Here is a 24,337-nt window from a genome sequence, read left to right as displayed (position 1 = left end):
GGATGGTTAAAAATTGAAAATGAAAAGATTAACTGGGACCACAGATGATGCTGACCCCCACCACAAACTAGTTTGTTTTTCATAAGCGTAAGTGAAACAAATCTGATGTGAAGGGAACGAGGTCACTTTCCCAAAAATACACTCCACAAAACACAAGAACATGCTTCTCTCGAGTCTCCTTAGAATCCCAGTCAGGTGTCACCATGGTGTCGGAAGTGTTCATCCACAATTACGTCGCACACCACACGCCATTTCCGGTAGCCGCACCAATCCCGCTCCGCTCTTCTGACGAGCATCGCTCCCTTTTTCGCCATATTAACAGTGATCGGCCGGGTGGGGCGGGGGTAGAGAGTGGTTGGTGAGCGATCTGCGTTTATGATCAGCGGTTGATTTCTTACTTCTTCGGTGTGGTGACCGGTGAGTGTTTTAAAGTCTTGATGCTGGCTGAGGTCATGAAATGTCTCCGAGTTGACGGTTGGTCCTAGTGCGCGCGATCCCTCCTCCGGGCGGGGCGGGGGACAGAAGAGAGACCCCTTCCCTCTTCTCCCTTCGGAGAGTGCTATTCCATGGTTCTCGCTGATCATCCTCCAATTTGGTTGGGATGCGCTGGTGGGTGTGTTTTTTTTTTCCTCCTGGAAGAGTGATATTGTTTGGGTTTTCCCCCTTCCCCGGTCCCCTTTGTTTTGGGTTGGAGGTGATAATGTGGTTTCCTTTCCCTTTTTCGTCGTTGGGGCATCATATTGTGTGATTTCCACCTTTCTCATAGAGGGTGTGGATGTTTTTGAAGTCCCTTTAGACCCCTATCCTGTGCGAGGAGATGGTATGATGCTTTGGCCTCTTTTCCCCTGCATTAACTGGGTCCTGTGGGATTTTGAATTGGAAGTTTTGAATACGTGCTGTTTGGAAGTGGAGCCTAACCATTTAGGCTTAAACATTCCTCAGCTGCACATTTCTCATTGAAGCTCCGTTGTGTAGAGTTCACATTTAACATTAATCTGTACTGATTTTCAGCACGCTTTGCACCGTTGGAGGCCATTTGGCCCAAGGCGTATTTGCCTATGAGGGGGTATTCTTTTGTTTACTTTAACCATCCATGAGAAGACATTCAATACATTTATTGAAGTAATGATTATATTTAAAAAGTACTCTTATGTACTGTAAATAGTGTTAGGATGCCAAGAGGGTCAAGAAAGTTGTTGTTTTTCTTATTATTTGAAGACCCATATGGCTGCGGTGAAGTGTTCTTTGAAGAAAGTTTAGGTAGGTATTTAAATCCAGTAGAGTCTAATTAAATCAATTGTATTTGAATAATTGTTCTTGGTTTTGGCACGAATAGCCAAGACATAAGTAGAACTCTGTATTGTTCAGTGTCCATGAACCTTTTATGGTTACTAGAAGGCATAAACTGTGGCTCTCTTAATAATATAATATTTCTTCAGTCCTGCACTGACTGAGAGCGTCATGCCCAAGCACTGACTTCACAACATCTCTGACTGAGGGGAAATGTATTAGCAATGATACCTTGATTGTATGGCTTGGTATTTTGCTTTGCATTTGCTTTCTTTTGACAAGCTATGATTAACTAATTGAACAGCTGCATGTGATACATTCTTATCCAAAAAACCGTGGGTGAGAATTTATTTCTCTACCCTTTGCATTAATTCAGGTTTCTCCCTGAAAGGTAAATAAAATGCAAAATTGCACAAGTTTTGTTGTTTTACTTTAGTTACCAAAATACAAAAGCTTTTTCAAAATTTCTGTTCAAGTCACTGGCTAGATTTCACCCCTGGCATTGTCTAATTCTGGAGGGCATTTTTTTTTGAGGGATGTCAAGGCCTTGCTTGGGAGACTTACCAGAATAGGTACAAGGTGACTTCTGTCTGTAAATATAAAGTAATTGGTTCTTCTCTTTGGGTCTGGAACAGTTATGGACATATTTTAAAAGGTGTTCCAAACATTATGAAATGTAACTTGCTGTCAGGTTCACCATCTATTGACTGTCCCTGGTTGGTCTTGAGAAGGAGATGGTGAGTTGCCAACTTTAACCTGCTACAGTCTGTCTAGTGTAGATACATCTGCAGTGTTGTTGGGAAACAGCTTCTGGCTTTTGACCCAATGATAGTGAAGGGTCAGCAATGTAGTTTGACATCAGGATGGTGTTTAATTTGGAGGGTGACTTGCAGTTTGTGTTCTCGTGCATCTGTTGCCCCCTTCTCTCGTGGTAGATTTGGAAGGTGCTTTCAGCAAGCCTTGGTTAATTGCTACAATGCATTTTGTAAATGGCACACACTTGCATCTGTATGGGTATAAAATGACTTGTCACATATTGGTCTTTCTGTATGTGGACGCAGCTTCGTTATCTGATGACTTGTGATGTGTGTATTTTATAATCATCAGCAAACATCTCTGCTTCTGATCTTTGTAATGGAGGGATGGCCATTGAAGTAAACTGAATAGTTGTAGAATTCTACTGAGGAACCCCCTCAGCAATGAGCTGGGGCTGAAATTATTGTTTTCCAATAAGCACAACTTTTTTCATTTTGTCCAACTGGATATGGAACAGATTATTTCCACATTAGATCCACTTGGTAACCCTGTTGACAGGTGGCACTGACCAAGTGGCATGATGGTGTGCAGGTTTTTGCTGATGCATTTAGCAGTAACAGCAATGCAGAGAAATGTGGAAAATGCCATACTCTGAAGTGCTTGTGCAATTCTTGTTTGTAGAAGTGAAGCTTAGCTGCGTTTGAGATAATTGATCACAAAGGTGGGAAAATAGCTGTCAATTTCACAGACAGATTGAACAAGTATGGTGTCATTAGTCTTGGATTTGGTATTTGCGTAAAGGAGTTTGAAAGGTGGCAAAATGCTTTCCTGTCAGTTTGAATATCTTGTTCTAATGACTTTGGCTGGGAGCCTAGACCACAGAAGCCAAATGCAAACACATACAGCAGGAAAGATCTTGGGATTCTTTTCCTGAAATGTAAAGCCTGTCTATTAATAAAATGAAACAAAAAAAATTACCTTCAAATCAACCTATCTTGCGTTTGAGTGAAACTTATCAAATTGTCCTGTGTGTTAGAAAAGACATTCCTAAATTTCTCTGTTCAGTGCCAATGTTTGTAGCTGTATTGGAATAACTTGGCTAGAGGACATGGCTACTTCTGAAGTGTTTGTGTTCAATGAGAGTCAGAATGCTGCTACAGCCTATACCCACTTCTATATCAAGTGCCTTCAGCCATTTCCTCGTGGAATGAATCAAATTGGCTGGAAGTTAGCATCTGTGCTGGAATTCTCAGCAAGCTGAGATGATCCTCCACTTGGGATTTCTAGCTGCAGATAGTTGCAAATGTTTTAATCCTTGTTTTTTTACATTTGCGTGCTGTACCACTTTTGAGAAAGAGCCTAGATACAGAACTACTTCCTGTTGTTAATTGTCCACTATTAATCGCAACAATATGTGGCAGAATTGCAGAGTTTTGATTTAATCTATTGGTTGTGGATGCTTGATTTCTATAGTTATGTTGTTTTTACTGTTCATCATGCACACTGTGTAACTTTCCCCAAAGGGGTGGTCACTAGGTTTGATGATCATGGAATGTAGATTTAGGAAAAGACCTCTTTTGAGCCAGCTCTGCTGGACATTAAGATCCTAGTGGAAATGGTTGTGGTCTCAACTCCACTTTTCTGCCTGACCTATGAAACTTTGGACTCCCTTGTCCATCAAAAATTTCTGTCTTGAGCTTGAATAAATTTGTGACCCAGTCGGCACTGCTTTCTAGGCTTGAGACTTCCACAGATAAAATTATTTAATCACTTCTGATTTAAAAGGGAGGCTTCTTATTCTTACTGATCTTTTAATTCTCATCTTTCCTACAAGATTGGCATTCCCTTATCTATTCCCCTCAGGATTTCATTTCAATTAGATCACCACCTTCCACATTTAACTCCAATGGCTTTAAGCCCAAACTGTTGAACTCAGTTTTCAATGATTAAGCCTTTTAGCCCAGAATGAGCGAGTTAAAATCAGCCTTCTTTAAACTACTAGCACAATTCTAATCTTTTTTCAAACGAGAAGATGGAAACTATACAGCGTACTCCAGATGTGTTTTCACCTTTGACCTGAAGCAGCATTTTATTGTGTCTTTAGTTTTATGTTCTTCTCACAATACAATACCAATGTTCCATTTACTTCCTAACTTTTTTCTGTATCTGCATACTAATGTTGATTTGTGTCTGACCCATCTCCCTCTGAACCACCAGATTCTTAAATCTTGTGTATTTTAGTAGACTGCTCTCCTATGCTTCTAACCAAAAGGGACAAGTTCAGATTTTCCCACACTATACTCCTATTGCTAATTTTTTCCCTGTTCTCTTAACTTATTCACTTTGCAGACTTTTTTAACATCTTTTTGAAACTAGTTTTCCTATCTATCTTGGTGTGTTGAGAAAATTTAGCAATCGTACCTTCAGACCCTTCATGCAAAGTATTGCAATAGATTGCAACTAGTTTAGGCCTTAGCTGATCCATGTGGCACTCAACTACTTACAGCTTGCAAACTGAAAATTATTCCCTTATTCCTACTAGTGAAGTATTTGTGTATCTTTGTTAAATCACCCACTATTATCTTTATGCCATCTGCCTTTTGGAAATCAAACTAAAACACCTACATGGTCCCCTTTATTCATCTTGTTTGTTACTTAATCAACAGTGTCTAAATGAGATAAACGTGATTTCATTTTCATAAAACTGTTGACTCTGCTTTATCCCGTGGTGACATCTGAAGTTTGCGCACACTCGGTGTCTGTGTGGGTTTCTGCTGGGTGCTCCAGTTTCCAGCCAGATTCCAAGGGTGTGTGGGTTAGGTGGATTAACCATGTTAAATTGCTCCAGTGTTCAGGGATGTGTGGGCTAGCTCGGTGGTAAATGAGTTACCATTATAGTGTTTAGGTCTAGGTGGGATGCTCTTCAGAGAATCGGTGCAGATGCAGTGGGCTGTTTCCACACTGTACGGAATCAATTCTGTGATTTGCAATAACCTTCACTAATGAATTCTAGCAATTTTCTATGACAGATGTTGGCCAACTGGCCTATGGTTGCCCATTGGAACAAAGGAACTGTTGGGCTATGGAGCTGGTGATCCATAGTTCCTCACAGATTGCCAATTTTGAGCTTCCAATTTTGTTTTGAACTAGCATTATCTGGCAAATGGGACTATGTATCAAGAATCTTCAGTGTGAAGATAGAATTTGATCTCCAAGAGCTGTGCATTTCTCCTATGAGATAGGAATATGGATGAAAACATGTTGCCATGTCCAAGCCCAGTTCAGAAATCTTCCTGTGCCCTCTCGGCAACACTACTGAACTAGGCTTAGTGATGCCTTTTTTTGTGATGCACGGCACTTCATGGAGTATGGAGACTACGCTTAAGATTCCCAGGGCCACTTCCTGCTACTATATTCTAAGGCGGTGAGTCTGGTCTGCTGGTATAACAGGATGTACTGAGGTATGGTGATGGAAAACCATGGGTGGTGGTTGCCTGCATATCGGTATAAATGTCACGTTTTGCTTGTCTGGTGAGATCAATGGTCAAGTTTCCAGTTTTGAAGGGGGAAGGCTTTTGCAGGCCGTGTCTTGGGCACAAGGATGTGGTGTGATGTTTATTGCACTTTAACATTGGTTTTCGAATTTGGCTCAGTACATAATGACAAATTTGCTGACTCAGTTTAAATTGTGTCAAATCCCTGGGCGTCCTGTGCCTTTGACTGTTATTTCTGTATAGGGTACTTTGAAAACGAGCATTCTTCCCCATTTAATGTGATGCCTAGGGGTTCGAACTATTACAGCTTGGAGAAGCATATGTGGTTTGGATGTGTTTAACTTGGCTGTGTAACTAGATTACAATAGACATCGAGAGATGTTGATTGGCAATTCGACATGGAGACGACCAGGTTCCCGAGAATTTAAATGACTGTAATTTGAATTTTCTTAGTACACTGAGAGATTTCCAATACAAACTGATTAAATTGTAAAGTTTTAATTGCATCTAATTTGGTGGAGGTTTTCAATTTTAACCTGCAAACATTTTTCATTATTGTCTCAGATTTGCCGACTTCTGGTTTTGTTGTCTCCGAAGTTGTCTTCTCTCTCGCTGCAATAGGAACCACACCCCAAATTAATTCATGCATCAAATATCTGCGAAATGTATGCCCTCGAGTCACTCGAATCGTCGATTTGTGCTTTTAAAATAATTTCTAATTATGGGTAGAAATGGTCTCACTTCAACATAGTGGCATTTCTTGTTGCATGTGTTTAGAGCTGATCCCAGGAATTGAACTGGAGCTGCAGTCAGCGTTGGTCTTAATGGGGGTGGGAAGTAATATTTTATGGTGAAGAATAACTTTTCGTATTTAAAACACAATGTCCGAATTTCTGCAATGTGTTCCTTTTGAGAAGTTTCATTCCAGGTGACTGCCAATCCTTTCACCTGTCTGGAGCTTTGGGGTGGCTTGGCTATAGACTTTCCTCGGCTCAAAATTTAACTGTCCATTTGTAAAATATGTTTTCTTATGTTCAAGTCTAATACTCACTATCTTGCCAGTTTTTAACATGACCAAATGTTGAGGCAAAAAAAAATTAAAAACAGTGCTGGAAGACAGTCAGCGGGTCAGACAGCATTGGTGGAGAATTTTTTCCTGTGTGCTTCAAAGATGTCGGATCTGCTGAGCTTCTCTAGCATTTTGTTTCAAATTTGCAGCAGCATAGTATTTTTCCTTTTTATTTGAATGCATTCAAAAAAACTATCTGGCACATGAAACGTTTAGAATTCTACTAAGCACAGCATAGCTACTTGTTGTAGGAATTCCTGATTTCTGCTTCTATTACTCCACCTGCTTAAATTATTTTTATCAGTGAAAAGTTCTTCACTGTAGTGCTGCAAATATGATTCTATTTCCAAGTATTCCTGTAATATACACTTCACTAGATTTTGTTCAGTGAATTAAAATGGGTATATACATAACTTGGTCTTCAGTCACAGAAGGTACACCATGACAGATCCCTGTATCACAATTAACATGATTGATCATTTCATTCTCTATCTCTCCCCTGTGATCTCCAACTTCATTTTATTTTAGCATCTAACAGCTCGGACTTTTGCCTTTCATCCTTTTTTTTTCTCAATGTTGCTTTTGAGTGCTCTGTATTCTGAACTTGCCTATTGTTCATTAATGTGCTGGTTCTCAGTGACCTCATCTTTGTGTATAATGACAGATAAAAGTAAAAAGGTTACTGCACAGAAGGAACCCATTTGGCTCATTGTGCTGGTGCACTGAAGGAGTAATTCAGGTGGTGTCACTCTCCTGCCTTTTCCCTGTAGCTCTGCAAACATTTCCTTTTTTTTTAGATAACGATTGCATTCCCTTTTCTAAAACTTCCAATTGACACTGCCTCTACCATTCACTCAGGCAATACTTTAGAACCTAACCATTCATGCATTTCACCACTGCTTCTTTTGCCAAATATCAGCTTCCTTAGAATAGAATCTCTACAGTGTGGAAACAGGCCCTTCGGCCCAACAAGTCCACACCGACCCTTGGAGCATCCCAGCCAGACCTATCCCCCTTTAACTGACCTAATCTACACATCACTGAACTCTCTGGGCAATTTAGCATGGTCAATCCACCTAGCCTACACATCTTTGGACTGTGGGAGGAAACTGGAGGAAACCCACACAGACACGGGGAGAATGTGCAAAGTCCACATAGGCAGTCGTCTGAGGGTGGAATCAAACCCAGGTCCCTGGCGCTGAGAGTCAGCAGTGCCAACCACTGGGCTACCGTGCTGCCCCAAAGGAGTGGAGAATGCAGGCATGTGTATACTGGTGACACCAACTCTGCTTCTGTCGTCACCCTCCACTCCATGACCAAAGTCTGAACAGCATGATTATGTAGCAGAAACTCCATACTAGCTGCTAGCTATTCCTATCCTTGGCTGCTTGCTCACTAATGTATAATCAGAGTTTTGAAACTCTATTCTACTCATCTATCTCAAAGCCAAATATCTCAGATGCTGGAAACATGAATTACAAATAAAAAATAGTGGATACGGAAGTTTTGAGGAACCACAATTGATGTTTCAGGTTTGTGTTCTCTGTTTTACCTTTATCCCTATTGCTTTTAGTTAGTCGTGATGTCTTTTTTCTTTCCTTCTGTGAAGCTTTTTTAAAAGCTATTTCCACTAAATCTGAATGAAAGTAGAAGGAATTGGGATCGATTTTAATAGTGATTTCATGGACTAGTCCTCCAGCATGAAGTGGTGATTACTTAGGTTTATTGCCTCTCATCGCCTGTTTCCAGGTTAGTTTGCCAGGAGAGAAGTAGTTGAGACTTTGGCAGAAGTTGTGGGGCCAGTGGCAATAAAGAGTGGACAGATGAGGAGCAACTTGTCTAGGTAGTTTTTGGTGGTGCTTTAGGCTCTGCTTTTTTTCGCATCCGTAGTGTTTAGTTTTGGTCATAAACTCAGTATTAGTGAGAACTTAAAAAAAAAAAAAAAAAATCAGCTAGTTTTCCTGTAAATGTTCTCTATATTTTGTCAATGATGCATTGTGGTATCAATATAATTTTGAGCATGAGCATCCTAGTTGGATGATTGCTGTAAACCTGTTACTCTGATACTTGATTACTGAGCATTCTTAAATGTATCTTGTTTTCCTTGATTTTATAGTTTCTCAAACTTGTTTCCTGATCATTATTTGTGCATGACTTTTGTCTAATTTGAATTAAGTAACAGGAAGCAAGTGGGAGCTTGGAACTAAATCAATTCTAAATTGAATAATGAAAACCAAAAGAACTGCGGATGCTGTAAAGCAAGAACAAAACCAGAAGTTGCTGGAAAAAGGTCAGCAGGTCTGGCAGCATCTGTGCAGAAAAATGAGCTAACGTTTTGCGGCCGGTGGCCCTTAACGTTAACTCTGATTTTTCTGCGCAGATGCTGCCCGACCTGCTGAGCTATTTCAGCAACTTCTGGTTTTGTTCCAAAGTTGAATAATGTTGCATTATACACTTTAAGTTTGCCATTAGATATTAACCTTTTCATATTGCCTAAATTCAATTCCAATCCAGACTCTTGGCAGGAAATTTCCAACCTTAACAGTTTTTGCCTAGTTCTTAGGAGTTAACCGTGGAGTTGCAAACATTTTGTATTTTATTATTGTCAAAGAGGAGGGTCGCTTGACTCAAAACATTAACTCTTGTTTTTCTCTCTACAGATATTTCCAGACCTTCTGAGTTTCTTTAGCGCATTTCTATTTGTAAAAATGACTATACACGCTCATGGTGAACAATCTGAGCCTCCTTGGTTATGGAAAAGCAATCTGGAAGACCTGTTTTGATGCTTCATTGGAATTTTTGTGAATGTCTTAAATGTGATACCTTTTTGACTGCCACTGTGGCATCTGATTCTACAGTGTTTGGTCCAGCAACAGCAAAGTGTTGGTCTATTCATGGGTAGATTGCCTAAGAATTTATCACTACAACTGCAATGACCATAGAATCCTGCACGTATCCTGTAGAGTAGCCAAACCTGGTGTCTGGAGTAGATGACAACTAAAATTTTACTCAATGTATAAAGATACCCATTGTAAAGTTTTTCACTACAGATTATGTTGTTAATACTTGTAACGTGATGGAAGAGCCTCGCCAAATGTAGACTCCATAGAGTATTTGAGAGTTGGGAAGGTAGCTTCGAAGAAAACCACCTCTGGAAGCTGCTTTTAAGCAATAACAGTATGAAAGGTTGATTGGAGTTCAGAACAAATAGTGGGACCAAGTGGAGTTGTAGGTGAGAGCTAATAGGATTTTATAAAGGCCAAATTTACCATATTACGGCTGTAACCACTAATGCTATTAGTTTGTCTTCCTATGTTTGTGTTGAGGAATAATCACTGGTACCTCTCCTAAGCTGTGTAAAGTGTTCACATGTCCTTGTAGAAGTCTAAGGCACAGAAAAGTATCCCTTAGCCTATCAAGTCTGCATTTTGTCAAGAGCAACCACCTGACTATTCTCTTCCCATTTTCCAGCTTTTGGACCACAGCCCTGTCTGCTTTTGAATGTTTTGCATGTTTTTATTGAGCTTGCTGATTTAAGATATTTCTTACCCTTGTTTCCATCTCCATTTTCAAAAAAACTTAATGTTCAAGTGCTCATTTTGATCCATGTTGATGAGTTAACCAGTGTTTGAGAGAAAAACCCCAGTAAATTCATAAGTATGAATTTTCACTTATTGAAGTCCTCAAATTTATCATGTTTTAACCTCTCCAAACTTGGGGGGGATCATATTTAACACGAGTAGTGATTATGTTGAAAAACCCGCTTACATGATGAGTTATACCTTTTTTGAAGTGAGTTTAAAAAATTATCTTGATTGCAGTTGTTCAGAATTTTTTTGATGTAGAAATGAGCCTGTCTTTTTAAAAAAAAACACATTTAAGGACAGTCAGCATTCTCATTTCTTGTGCATCCCCTATTTTCTTTTCTTGGCCTGTTTTGCCACTCCCACACGTCTTATGAGCTTGGCCCTGGTAGTGACTAGAAATAATCTCGGTTCAACATACATTCAAGTGAAAGACATCTTTTGTGTTTTTTTTAATATAATGTAGTACTTAGATGAAAAGTATCTTTGAAAGTTTGCATTTGTATTTTATAGTTCTGAGAAGATGATGGTGGGCTGCAGCCCTTGACATGGTGTTATATTGATAAATCCTGGATTAATCCAATGATGAAGGGATAGCAGTATACATCCAAGGCAGATGATTGTATTCCCATGACATGCTGCTCTACTGTTATCAATGCTTAGGTGGCTGAAAGCGGCTAAGTTTGGTTGAGTTGCAGCTGTCAATTCTGTTCACATTTTAAACACAGCTGGTAGAGGGATGGTTGTTGAGTTAGGGGCACTGATCAAATTTGTCTTGGGTAGTGTTGAGTTGCTTTCATGGGCAGGTGTACCCATTCAAAATCTTACCTAACTTGAGATTTGAGCCTTGGATATAGCGATTTCAGACGGTCGGTTGACCAATCTCTGCTCTGTTGTAACCAGGATGATGCTGTGACTCGTTGAGTTCAGCTGACTTGACATTAACCCTATAGGATGTTGTTGGCATAGTGTTCTGCAATTGTGTATTTGAAGGATAGTAATTACAGCTGTCACAAACATTAGGTTATTAATTACATCTTATTTTAAGGCAGTGGCGGCTTGCCCAATGAAAATCTGGAGTATGATTTAGTCTTGGCCACAGTACTGTTTCAGCTGGTGTAGTGTCTGATAGAACATCTTTGATTCTGTTTTTATAATGTGCTTATGTACTGACAGGGACTTGCATGTCAATTTTTTTAAAATTGGCTTGATTTTGCTCCCACAGATTTGTCAAGTTCAGCTGCAGGATTGGCTGTTTCTACACAGTTGTACAGGCCCTTCTATCTGTTAAGTGCAGAATTTGAAGACAGTTTTCAGCAACATTTTTTAAACATCTTTTAGCAAGGGGTGGGGTAGAAAACATTATACTGTTGACAGCTGTTCATTATGACAGGTTACAAAACGTTCGCAGGATGTAAGACTGCAAAATCACAAGCCTTGGTGATTAATATGTGTTTAAAATTGTGAAAAAGAATTGTTAAGGTGAATACCAATAAAATATATTGTTAATAGATTGATTTTTAATGTCTTCAATTATGGTAAAGCTTTCTAAGGTGGTTAAACAGCAGGAACAAATAAGATTGACCCCATATCAAAAAAGACTTTGGGGCAGCTTTACCAAAGGTAGGCTTTAAGAATGCCTTGGAAATTAAAAGAATTTAAAGGACAAAATTAGTTGGAGAGGATTAGGGAGACAGTCATGACCATAAAGGTCAAACTGAAATGGTGTAAAAGAACTGGGAAAGGGCTTAGGTAGATTACTGTAGATCATGAGACTGGACGTTGAAAACTGAATTTTGAAGAAAAGTCCAATTGAACTTGATAACTCCGCTGCCAGACCTGAGTTTCTTTAGCTCTTTTTTATTTCCCATTTCCCCAGTATTCACTTTAACATAAGATTGGACATGATGCTTCATAGGGAACTGTAGGCAGAGGGAGGATTTAAATGCTGGGAATTTCTTAAATGGGTGTGATTTGGAATGGCAGCCAGAATACATTTGGATGAATGTAATGGTGTTAAGATAGGAACAGCAAAGTTTTGAAGAGATGAAGTGACAGATTAGCCACAAAACATTGGAATTGTCATTGTAGCAATAACACAGATGATAGACTGGAACAGATAAATGTTAAGACGTGGGGATAGTAAATATATGGTTAGTAGGTCAGCACTGGATGCTGTGGTTCCAAATGTTATGGTTCAGCCTGAGATGGCTATCAAGTGGGACTTGAACCACAAACATTGATTTAGTCTTTATAATGCTTAATTGGAGGAAGCTTTAGCTTTAGAGGACTTGATGTTGCACCAAAATTAAATGTCTTTGCAGTTTTAAAGATGCTCAAATCTGCACACCGGAGAACCAGGCAATCCACTTTATTGACAACCCTCCCACGACTGGTCTAAAGGAGCTATTGTGTACAGGACTTCTTTATCAAACCCACTGGTTTTTCCTGTCTTGAAGAGCTGAGTTAGATATGTGAAATGCCACCACTTCCAAGTTACACACCACCTTGGCTTAAAAATGTCTCCCTGTTCCTTCACTGTCACTAGGTCAAGATCCTGCATCTTCTTGACAAGCAGCACAGTGAGAATGCCTTCACAATATGGACTGCAGCAGTTCAAGAAGGCAGCTCCCCATTGCTGTTTTAAGGGTATTGAGGATGGATAACATACTGGCCTTGCTAGTGATTCCCACATCCTGTGGAGGGAGACTACAGAATACTTCAGTGCTGAGGTTTATTGGTCTCTCTGCACATGAATGCAGTCAGTATGTAGGAAGAGAAATCAAATGATGGCCTATATAGATGTGAAGATGGAGCATAAGAGGAAGTATTGATGCAGCAAGGCATTAGCAGTATTTGCATTGGAAGCAGTTAAGAGGAGGTTCACTGGACTAATTCTTGAGATAAAGAGTTTGCCTTAAGGATACAGCTGCTCAATCTTTCTTATTTATTGAAGTTTAGAAGAATGAGAGGTGATCTTATTGAAACAAGATCTGTGATGGCTTGACATTAGATGCTGAGATGATGTTGCCTCAATCCAGACTAAGTTTCAAAATGAAGGATCTCCCTTTAGAATGGAAGTGCCCCTGAAGATAGAAGTGAGAAATTTTAGTTGAGGCTCATTTGTTTGGAATTCTCTTCCTTGGTTTGCATTGGAAACTTGGTCATTAACTCTGGTCTTGAATATATTTAAACAGATCTTTGGTTGACATGAGTTGATAGTAATGGAGATAGACAGGAGAATGGAGTTAAGACCAGTCTGCTCAAAGCTTGAGGAACTAAACAGCCTACTCCTATTTTGTGTGCTAATTTTTAATGAATAAATATTTATCTGGGTATAACTGGGAGTAAATACTGAGGTTCTGGAATTTTTGTTTGACTTTGAATCATGAAGCCTAGCTGAAGTTTGTTTGACATCCATTTCTGTTGTGCCTTTCGTCTCCATAGTATCTTGTAAAGAAATGATACAAAAGCAATAAGGAGAAAAGTATGAGTGATTTAGTGATTTTTGATGGTGTGCTTATTGTAAACTTTAAGAGATTTGAAGTTGAGGGCTGTAGCCAAGTGTAAGAGTCAAAGAAAAGCTTTGTCTGAAGAGCTGTCTTGATTTAAGTGGTGCGACATGGGTATATTGACATGCAGCATTACAGGAAATTGCATAGTTCAAAGCAGAGCTGTATGGGGATATAAATAACAAAAACTTCTCATGTTAAAGACTGAGAAGGTAGTACATCAAGTTAAGCATAAACTTGAGTAAAACAAAGCACAAATCTTCTATAAGCTTATTGATGGTAAGGATCTTTTTTGTAAGCCATCTAATCTAGAGGGAGATGTGCAAAGGAGCAGTGATAGCCAACCTTGTGCTGTACAGAGGGTCAGAGCGGAGAGCATTGAGATTTGAAAGTCATACATAAGGGTAGGGGAAAGTAAGGGGGCATTATTGGGATGTTGAACAGGGAATTGGAAGTGAGGCTGTGATCTAAAGGTGTATTCAAAATACACGTGCTAGTGGACGTAAGGAGAACTAAGCTGTGCAAGTCTGTCTGAAGTCAAGATAGCTCTGTTTTTTGGAGTAGAGGAAAGAACTGAGGGGAGGGGGTGCAAGAGGGGCAAGGGAGACATGAAGTCAGCAGTCCAAAAATCAATTTAAATTGGGTGAAATAGTGAACTGATATCAAGTGGCAAAACAGCTACAAGGCTAAGGTTGATGGGCATTTTTGACTTTTGAATTTCCAACAAATTTAAATATTTCCTCTTTCATTGAAAGAGCTGTTGCCTAGACTTCTATGTGTAGATGAGACAGCTGTTGATTCTTAAGGAATCATAGAAAAACACTACTTCTCTTAAGGTTTGATCAATCCCAACTTTAGCATCAAGAGTCTAAGTATAATGAGTTTTTATATTTTCTTGCTTTAACTTTAAAGACTTGTAAGTTTGAGTTAATTTCTCAGCTATCAGTTTTAGCAGATTAAAGCCACACGAAGAAATCCCCATTCCAAATGCCAGTATGATCAAGTCTGAGGTTATTCTACAGTTGGGCAACCTGAGGGCCTGGAGTACATCTTTGATAGACTGTACAGTCCTTTTTTTTTTTTTTTTAGAAAAGAAAGTTGAGATTGATTCACTTCGCAGTTCCAGTCAGTGTTGAATTCTTGATAATTGCTACTTAGTCACTGTGCACGTTGAAGATGAAGTCATTACTTGGTTTCTTTTTTTTTTTGATTTAATATAATCTTTATCAGCAAGTCCACTCTTTCTGTGGTGCTGAGATCACAGGCTCCTCTTTAGAAAAATCCCAATTTTGTTCAAGTTTTAGACGTAATAGCTAAGGAGGTCCATCTATAAAATGATCAGGCTGGCTGAAATGTTCAAATTACCAATAATTCTGCATTTTAACTAGAAATGAATAATTTTCCACTCAACTTGATCTCTCAATATCCAAAGCTCCTGCAATAGGGTTAACCCCAAGTCTTAGTCATTTATTGAAAAAAAAAAAAATTATAAATACAGTCTCAACAGAATCTGTAGGATGCAGGTCAAACAGTTTGTCTTGTCGACCAGTCTTTACTGTTTATTTCTTAGTTATAAAGAATGCATACTTTATCTGGCCTATGGATTTGGAGCTTATGAATTGATTTGCTGTGTTCAACTGTCACATGTCTTCCTGAAGTCCAGGTAGGTAGCAGAGATGTTTGGGTACTAAATGTCTGATCAGATCTTGCCCTTTCCAATCATCTCTCTGCTACTCTTATTGAAATCTCAAACTCCAATTACTTAAGTTTTTGTCTCAAAATCTCAGTTTGTGACTGATTTGTTCACATTACTGCTTCATGCATCCATTTTCTCCCTTGCTGCATCTTTCTTTGCCCAACCATCCTCTCTCCATAGTCCATTCTGGAATTGAACTAGTTGTAAGGGGAGGAATTCAGATGGAGCCACGGGGAAGGAAAGAGCAGTACTGAGATTTCTTCGTGGTCTTTATTCATTTTAGGTGTGGACATGTATTATTGTCGCTGATGCTAAAGGGTCCCCAGTGTCATCTCTTCTCTTTCTCCTCCACCCCCCCCCCCCCCCCCCCCCCACTCCAAGTTATGACCTAAATGCATCCAACTTGCACACTTTCATTCCTACAACAGCAGGGCATTCCAAGCTGCTTTGTAGTCAAATGACTACTTTTTGTGTAGTCACTAATGTGCAATTTAAACATTGAATTAGCATTATTGTCCTGTACTCAAGTGAGTAGTGTGAAGTTTACAAGTTGCCACATTATGGTGCCATTTTAGGTACAAAGGTACCTAGGTACAGATTCAAAGAATAAATTCTTGGCGGTGGAGAGGTGAGAAGAATTAGAAAAGTAAAGAAATAAGAAGTCCAGCATTACAGATCATAGGAATAAATTAAGAAACTAAAGCTTTAAAAAGTTCAGAATTTTGTTCAAACAAAAAGTTCTTTTCAACCAGTCCATGCTGGCACCTAGCCTCCAGTAACTGAAAGAGACCTCCACCACCTGCATTGGATCTGCCACTCTTCAGGCACCATCAGTTTGCCACTGGGCCCACCTTGCTAATGCTGCTGAACCTGCAGTCACCAGCTGTGCTGCTGCTGTTGCTGTTGCTGCCTCACTGATAACCAGAAGTCCCTGCTCCAGGCCTACTGTGATTGCAACCAGGAATCTTGCTTCAACTGCAGATATCACCTTGGTGCTGCCATCTCCGAGTCTGCTGCTGCTGCTGCCCCCCAATAGCTGGAGGACATCTGTGCTGTCTCTGGCTTAGAATACAGGAGGATGTCCTTGCTGCCTCCACCTCCAATTACCAGGAGAAGCCACATCCACCACACTGCGCATGGCTCTCTTGTTGCTGCGTGGATGCTGCCGACCAAGCCACCACAAAAGAAAACAAATGGGGGTATAAAAAGAATTAGAGCGGAAGCAAAAAAACTTCAGTTTGCCATAATGCCCTTACGGCACAACCAAAAATCAGTCTGTTCAAATGTAGTTAGCTGAATAATTTGATCATTACAGGGCTTGGCTTTTAATTTTCACTTTGTGGTGAATTTGGTTTTGTTTTTATTTAGCTGCAGTTTCACACCCAGTTCTCAATTTCTCTTGACTGTTCTTTCTTTGCAGTTGTTTTTAATTTCAGGTCCTTAAGCCTTCCCTTTTAAAAACCACAGGTTTCAGAAACTACCTGATGCTGGAGTTGCTCTTCTATTGTTCTTGCCTTTTTGGAGCTGGAAGTGTTGTCTCATGCTCCAGGCACCTGGCTAGTTTGTATTAAATTATCTTGTTTTCTTTCTGATTGTGTTTTGCCAATTATCTTGGCTTTTTAGTTACTTCTTTCTTCCAGTTATTTGATTACTAACATGTGATTAGGATGAATAAAACCATAATTTTCTTTCTAATAAAATCTCAAGCTTTAAGTAATCTTTAACTACCATGGCAGTGTTTAGTTTTATGTAAAACAAACCCTGTCAACAGGCACAAATAGAATATGTTGCGTATGATTGAAGGCATGACTTTTGCAGCAAATTGAGAGGTTTGCTGCATAATGGAAGACTAGTTTGTTTATGGAAACAATGATGAGTTAGAATTCAGTTTGGACAAATGGGGTGACAGTTTTATTTGGTTTCAAGATTGAATTAGATTAATGTAATTTATTGTATTCATTTCTAGCCTGACAGACTAAAATCAATTAAGCAGTCTTCTTAAGGCCGAGTAGAATATTGGACAGTAATTATAATGCTAATGCTGCTGGTGTTGAGCTGTACTGTGGTTTCCAGAAGTGCTCATTTAAATTCTGCATTAAGCAGAGGCTACCTTAAGTCTAGATTGTGCCCTATTTAATTGTATGATTGCACAACCAGTTTTTGGAATCTGTTCATCAGCTCATTAACTGTTTCAAAAAATATACACCAAACACACAGGGTTTGTTTGGATGAATGCTAATCCACATTGTGTTCTTCAATTGTATAAAGGATTTCTCAATCTATTGTGTAACAATTCATTGAAGCAGCATTTTAATAACTTGAACCTGTCTGTAATGCTGTCTTGGTTATGGAGGTTAGGAGACTATTGCATTAAGTGGTAATTTTCCTGCTTGCACAATTCCTCTGGCTTTGCTTTTCATCTTTTCTTCTACCTCTGCTATATTTTAGGTTTATTTCATGTGCAGAATCAAATGTTACTTCACTTTTAGTCCATCAAGTGGAGGTTTGAGGAGAAATAGGAAAAAGGAAACAGTCACGGAACAGTAGAACTAATAGGTCGAGTGTTAGCTGAATTTCTAAACTGCAGTTTCATTCACAACTAATGTCTGGGTGTTGTCATTTGTATAGACTTCCTCCAAGAATTTTGAAATGCAAAAAATCTTTTCTTGTGGTGGGAAATAGTTTCCAGGTTCTCCCAGGAATTTATTACTTGTGCTTAGCCTTGCTTCTTCACTGAGGTGGCTTTGAGTAAATGTGCAGTCACAAGATTAGATATAAGGTCACCTGTCTGTCCAGGTCACCTGATCAGAGAGCATAATTCTCTTCCCTTCCTCCTGGTTTCCAATTACTGAATAATTCCATGGATTTTACCAATTGCTGTACTATTTCACCATTACTGTAACACAGGACACTATATTTTAATTTTGACCTTATTAACTTCTACAGAAGGTCCTCTATTTTAATGAAATTATTTTCAGGTTTCTAGCTTCTATTGTACTTCTGTTTTCATTTCATGTCTCCTTCCCAGGTAATCTAATAAGTAACATAACTTTACCAAGATTCTTGGTTATTCTCATGCTTTGTCTCTACACTGTCTTGTGTGTCCTAGGAGGTCTTTTCAGTTTTTGTAGTTGCTGTAATTCATCTACAAAATCGACTTCCGGTTCAGCCACTGAGTTTGTTCCTCATTGTTACTTTTAGGTGCAAAATTGCTATCTATCAAGTTTCACATTTTGGTGATACACATCCAGTCATAAAATGGCAGCAAACAAGACCAAAGGCCAGAATTCCTTGGCTCTCCATAAAGTGATTATGGTTGGGAGTGGTGGTGTGGGAAAATCTGCCTTGACACTACAATTCATGTATGATGAGGTAAGAGTACTTGTCATCTTTGTTTTTCTCAAACTGTTGAATTCCTCGTCTGAGGATCTGTAGCTTGCAATAAATGTTTGAGGTTTTATTTTTTCAGTAGAAACCACAATTTACAGTAACTCATCTGTCAGTTGATCGTTTTTCTCAATTTTTTCTCAGGTTATTGAGATTGGATGGCACAACCAACTTAGAAAACATTGGCAGAAATTAAAATGTCTTTGTAAGCTTCTTATGGAGCAATTGCATCAGTATAATGAAAACGTGTAATTTTCTAAAATCATACACATTGCTTGGGCACGAAGTTGAAGCTTTTCATCTTTGTCAGGACAGACATGCAGGAAAATGGACCCCCCAAGAGATAGCAATTTCTACACCATAAGAGGATTGGACTATGGTTTGTGTGGAGATGCAGCAAGAACTGTTAACTGTCAATCTTGGCTCATTATACTCCCTCAAACCTTGCAGGTACACTGATTAGATAGGTGTTGCCATGGTGAATGCAATATAGGTGGCAGTCTGCACAATTTTTTTTTTTTTAAATTAATGGTAAAGGTGCAATGTGTGGACAAATGTACTTGTGCCTACAAATCAATCCTGACTTGCTATATGTCACGCAAACTAGTGAAAAGACATGGCTGTCACTTTTGACACTGGAAGGTGTCCAATCTACTTTTAGTCAACCTAGAGTGGAAGCTGATTCAAAAAAATGAATGAAGCTAGCCATCGTTCCTTTTTACTTTGCAGCAAAATCATGAATGGTATTGCCCGTGATCAGGATGCTGCTTTAAAACCAAAAAGCCATTTTCTCTATTGCATACCCGAGTACTCTGGTATGAGTTTATTGCTCTGATGCCGGGTATGTATAGCACTGATACTAATGACCAGTGGATTGTATCAAACGTGCTTTTTAACCGTTGCAGCGGTCACCACACTGTACGTGCAAACCTCTATGCTTTATCCAACATTAGATGTGATTCTGCTATTAATGAGGAATTTATGCTAAGAATTGTAGTGGAAACCAATTTAAGATAATCAGTTAGTGGGATTTGTTTACAAATTGAAAGCTACGTTTTCACACACAGGACCCTGTTCTTTGTAGGCAAACTTAAATTTGTCCATATATAGCACCTGTTTCATTGCACAAAATGTTGTGTTCTTGTGTTGGGCCTGTTGAATGCAAGATGAAAGGCTTCAACTTCCTGTGTTATTAACAACGTTTAAATTCTACTACCAAACAATACTGTACTACCAAACAATTTATCTAAATAGGTTTCATTTTCATGTTTCAATCAACTATCTTGGGATATCATCTTTCTTGGCTTAGGGTTGATGCTTACAGGGTTGCATGTATTGCAAATTGCCGAAGAAGATTTTGGTGAGTCATTTTGTGTTCCAAACTGTTGACAAAGCACAACAGGAACCGTATCGGATTAAGGTTCTTACAAAAGATCATAAGAAATAGGAATAGGAACAGGAGCAGGCCGTTCAGTCCATTGAGCCTGCTGTGGCATGGATCAAATTCTTGCTGTTCTTTGATTTGATACAACAGTGACTTGCTAGGGCAATTAAAAATCAACCATGTGGATTTGGGACTGGAGGAAACAACATAAAGATGGCTGGTTTCTTTCCCTTTTTGGAGATTAGTAAGCCACTTTGGTGTTGTCACATTATAGCAACTTCATGCTCACTTTTTGATAGCTTATTTTTATTTCTACTTTTTAAAAATAACTGAATTCTAATTTTCAAACTACCACGATTTTGGTTTTGAACTTCCTGTCCAGCTGTTTACTTATTCATGACTACCCAAGTTATAAGATGCTGTTGACTGAGGTTCAAGTTCTTTGGGATTCACTTAATGTTATGTTCAAACTAATGTAGCACCTACCACTCACTGCCCATATTTAGAAATACCACCTCCTTCATTCCCCTTCTAGTGCAACTGCTGTAGACATGCAAACTAGTTCTGTGCACCTCCAGTCTTACCTACACATCACCTGTCTCGCTGCCAACCATCTCCGCTCTCCCATCCACTACGTCGAATGAGATAAAATTATTGGACAACTGTGACTACTTACAAAAGAGTGAACATTTGCTAATGTTAACTGATCCTTAATTTGATCCAAGGTACGTCTTTGCAATCTTGAAGCTCATTACGCTGTTGAAACTGCAATGGATGAGTCGTGTTCCAAGTTGTCATTTGACTTGTCTTGCTCTGTCCCAACCCCCTCCATTCTTTGAAGCATCCTCTACTCTGTTGTCCCAAAACTTGAATTGTATTCCTGCTTTTTAAATATCTGTTTTCTGTACGTTGTGCATCCTCTAACTCCCAAATTGTCTCTGACAAAGTTAAGTCATTTGAATCACTTGCTGGTTTAATTTTCTTTTCCTTCTCTGCCTAACCAGACCCCTTTTTTATTTCCCCTCCCCCGCTCCTTTCTGAGCTGTTCTCCATTTTCTAACCATGAGTGCCTAATCAAAGCCTTCTACCTTGTAAGAAATGCAGCATTCTCTCCTCTTCAAGCAAGTCTCTGTTGCACACACCTTCACTTTTGAAATAGTTTTGTCGTTCGAGCCTAGTCTGCACTTCCATGCTAGTAAACGGTCCCTTAACTGATCTCTCAACCTTCCCACCCCCAAACACCCCCCTGCCCTGTAAATAGGCAGTAATAATTTTAACCATTGCTCCCCAATCTTATTTAAATATTTCACTTGGATGAAAGCCATCTTCTATCTGCTGCTTTAAGACACTTGCCAATTGCCTCTTGTCAGCCCACTATTCATCGTCATGTATCTGCCTTAGTCAACTTGCTCAAGTCTAATTGTCTCTGGTAATTTTTGTCTACAGGATTCCTGTAGGTCTTCGATTCCTTCTCAATTACTACCCATTATACTCGCCTGGATTCTCGGCCAGTTCATGCAACTGGCCCGTCTGCCACGACCCCTTCTACTCCTTCCTGGTTAACTTAAATCTCCATTACTGTCAATCTGATCTCGTGAGGAAATGGAATTTTCCCCTTGTATGAACGGCTGATTCTTATTCATGTTGTACAGTTGAAACTGCATTTGGTGTCTTACTGGTTTCAAAAATTGTCCATCAGCCTCTACCTGAATCTAGAGAAAGTAGCAGTCCTGTCCATGAAACATACTGAATATGTAGTCAAATATTTCTGGAAGAGGTGCAGCACATTTCAACCACTTGTTGGAAACCAAACAATCTCTCTCCAGCTGTTTGCAACCCTTGCAGTGATTGCTAAGAAATACAATAGGCTGGGTTACTGAGCTTTTCACTTTACTAACATTCACTGTTTCCCGTGTACAAACTAAATTTGTGAACTCCCTGAATTTAAAAGTCATTCTTAAACTCAAATTGTGATGAAATTTGGCTTCATTATGTAGTCTTGTCGTCTATCTTTTTAAAGTAATTTTTCTTGTGGAGCCTAAATGTGTTTACTTTCCTTGAACTTGGAGATGTTTTTCCTTTTTAATTACTTCTGCACCAAAGATCCACTCATTTGAAACTAAGAGTCTTCACATGAGTGAACATATAAGAACTGAAGTGTAAGGGAAAAACAAGTTTATTTCTGTACTTTAAAGATGGGTTCAGTCATATTTCAAAATCTGATTCGATTTCTAAAATGCTGGTCTTTGTTTGTGGGGTGGAGAAAATAAACAAATATCAGCTCTAATTCCATGCTTTAAAAAAATTGTGTTTTAGATCAGAAAGCCTATTATTGAAATAGTGGTTGTTCTTTTGTCTACTTTTTAGTTTGTTGAGGATTATGAACCTACAAAAGCAGACAGTTACCGGAAGAAAGTGGTGCTGGATGGTGAGGAAGTCCAGATAGACATCCTTGATACTGCAGGCCAAGAAGATTACGCTGCCATCAGGGATAACTATTTTCGTAGTGGAGAAGGCTTCCTCTGTGTCTTCTCTATCACTGAACAAGAATCCTTTGCAGCTACGGCTGATTTCAGGTGAATTTTATACACCATTCAACATTACTGATTTTTTTTTAAACTTAATGGTGATGACAACTTGCAAAGGAATAAATTGAAGCAAAGACAGTGAATTTTTGGTAGATTGTCCATATTGGAAGAACCAACTCGTACAATGTTATTCTGGCTTCTAGTTATAACTGTGCGATTTAAGATTTTTTTTTTATAAAAGCGGTTGTGTCTCTTGTTATGGATTCTGAAACTTGGTGGCTTGGTTACTAGAGACTCAACTAGCTTCATTGGGAAAAACATATAAGATATTTACACCTATAAGCAAATGACCTGAGCAGCTGTATTTACAATGGCCAGACTAAGTTTCCAAGTCCCAGTGAGGTATTAGGAATTTTTTTGTTAATGCTAACACAAAGCTATCTATTTCCTTCCAAGACACAATGGAGTTTGACAGAGGATGTTGAAACCACAGCTAAACAGCATTCTACCACATACAACGTGCTTTTGAGAGGAAAATAATCCAGAGGATGCCATTGTAGCCCCAGTTTATTTCCTAAAACAAAATCACTAAGCCTCAGGTAGAGGTAACCAGACACTTTGCACACAATGTTTGGATTGAAGATAAAATGATTTCAGATAATCATACAGTACAGAAACAGACCCTTTGTCTGACCATGGTCCCAAAATAAACTAGCCCCATCTGCCTTCACTTGGCCCACATTCTTTCAAACATTTCTTAATGTACTTATCCAAATGTACTTATCCAAATGTCCTTTTCAATGTTGTAACTGTATCTGCATCCACCATGTTCCCTGGCAGTTCATTCACACATGATCCATTGTTTATTTTTAAAAAAAGTTACTCCTCTTTCTTTAAAAACACTCTCTCTCCTCTCACCTTACACCTCGTCTTGAAATTACCCATCCTAGGGAAAAGACCTCTGCCATTCACCTTATCTGTACCCCTCATGATTTTATAAACCTCAACCTCCTAAGCTCCAGTTGCGGGGGGGAGGGGCGGAAATCCCAGCCTCTCCTTTTAACTCAAACCCTCCATTCCCGGCAACATCCTGGTAAATATTTTCCAACCCCCTCCAGCTTAATATCCTTCCTATAAACAGGGCAACCAGAACTGGACACACTCCTCCGGAAGAGGCTTCACCAACCTCATATACAGCCTCAACTTAATTGTCTCGACTCCTTTACTCAAAGGTCTGAGCAATGAACGATAACGTACTAAACTCCTCCTTCATTAACAGTCTGCATGTGACACAAACTTCAAGGAATTATGTACCTAAACCTCTGTCTCTGTTCTACAACACTACTATTAAGTATATAATTCTTGCCTTTGTTCATCTTACCAAAATGGAATACCTCATTTATCCAAAGTAAACTCCATCTCCTGCTCCTCAGCCCATTAACTCAATTGATCAGGATCTCATTGTAATCTTAAATAACCTCCTTCACTATCCGCTGTACTACCAATTTTGGTGTCATCTGCAAACTTACTAAACCATGCCTTCTATATTCTGAGTTAAAAATCACTTCTATAAATGACAGAAGTGGACCCAGCACTAATCCCTGTGGAACACTGCTGGTAACAGACCTCCAGTCTGG

General features: G+C 39.2%; 1 protein-coding gene across 2 annotated transcripts in view; it reads left to right on the top strand.

Moving 5' to 3' along the window:
- Window positions 1–244: 244 nt before the first annotated feature.
- Window positions 245–24,337, top strand: part of ralaa (v-ral simian leukemia viral oncogene homolog Aa (ras related)) — a 36,927-nt gene continuing 12,834 nt past the window's right edge. Inside the window, exons 1-3 of one of the 2 annotated variants that reach the window (XM_020520606.2) lie at window positions 245–417; window positions 18,603–18,773; window positions 22,540–22,748. In XM_020520606.2, the coding sequence (XP_020376195.1) occupies window positions 18,660–18,773; window positions 22,540–22,748 (323 nt within the window). In that variant the 5' untranslated portion in view covers window positions 245–417; window positions 18,603–18,659. Of the gene's footprint in view, window positions 418–524; window positions 610–18,602; window positions 18,774–22,539; window positions 22,749–24,337 lie in introns of those variants that run through there. The other variant, XM_048595598.1, reaches the window with a different exon arrangement.

The sequence above is a fragment of the Rhincodon typus genome, chromosome 4 (genome assembly GCF_021869965.1).
Source record: "Rhincodon typus isolate 14 chromosome 4, sRhiTyp1.1, whole genome shotgun sequence".
Taxonomy (NCBI): Eukaryota; Metazoa; Chordata; class Chondrichthyes; order Orectolobiformes; family Rhincodontidae; genus Rhincodon; species Rhincodon typus.
Note: the sequence above shows the minus strand (reverse complement) of the source record. Positions and strands in the feature narration are given on the sequence as shown.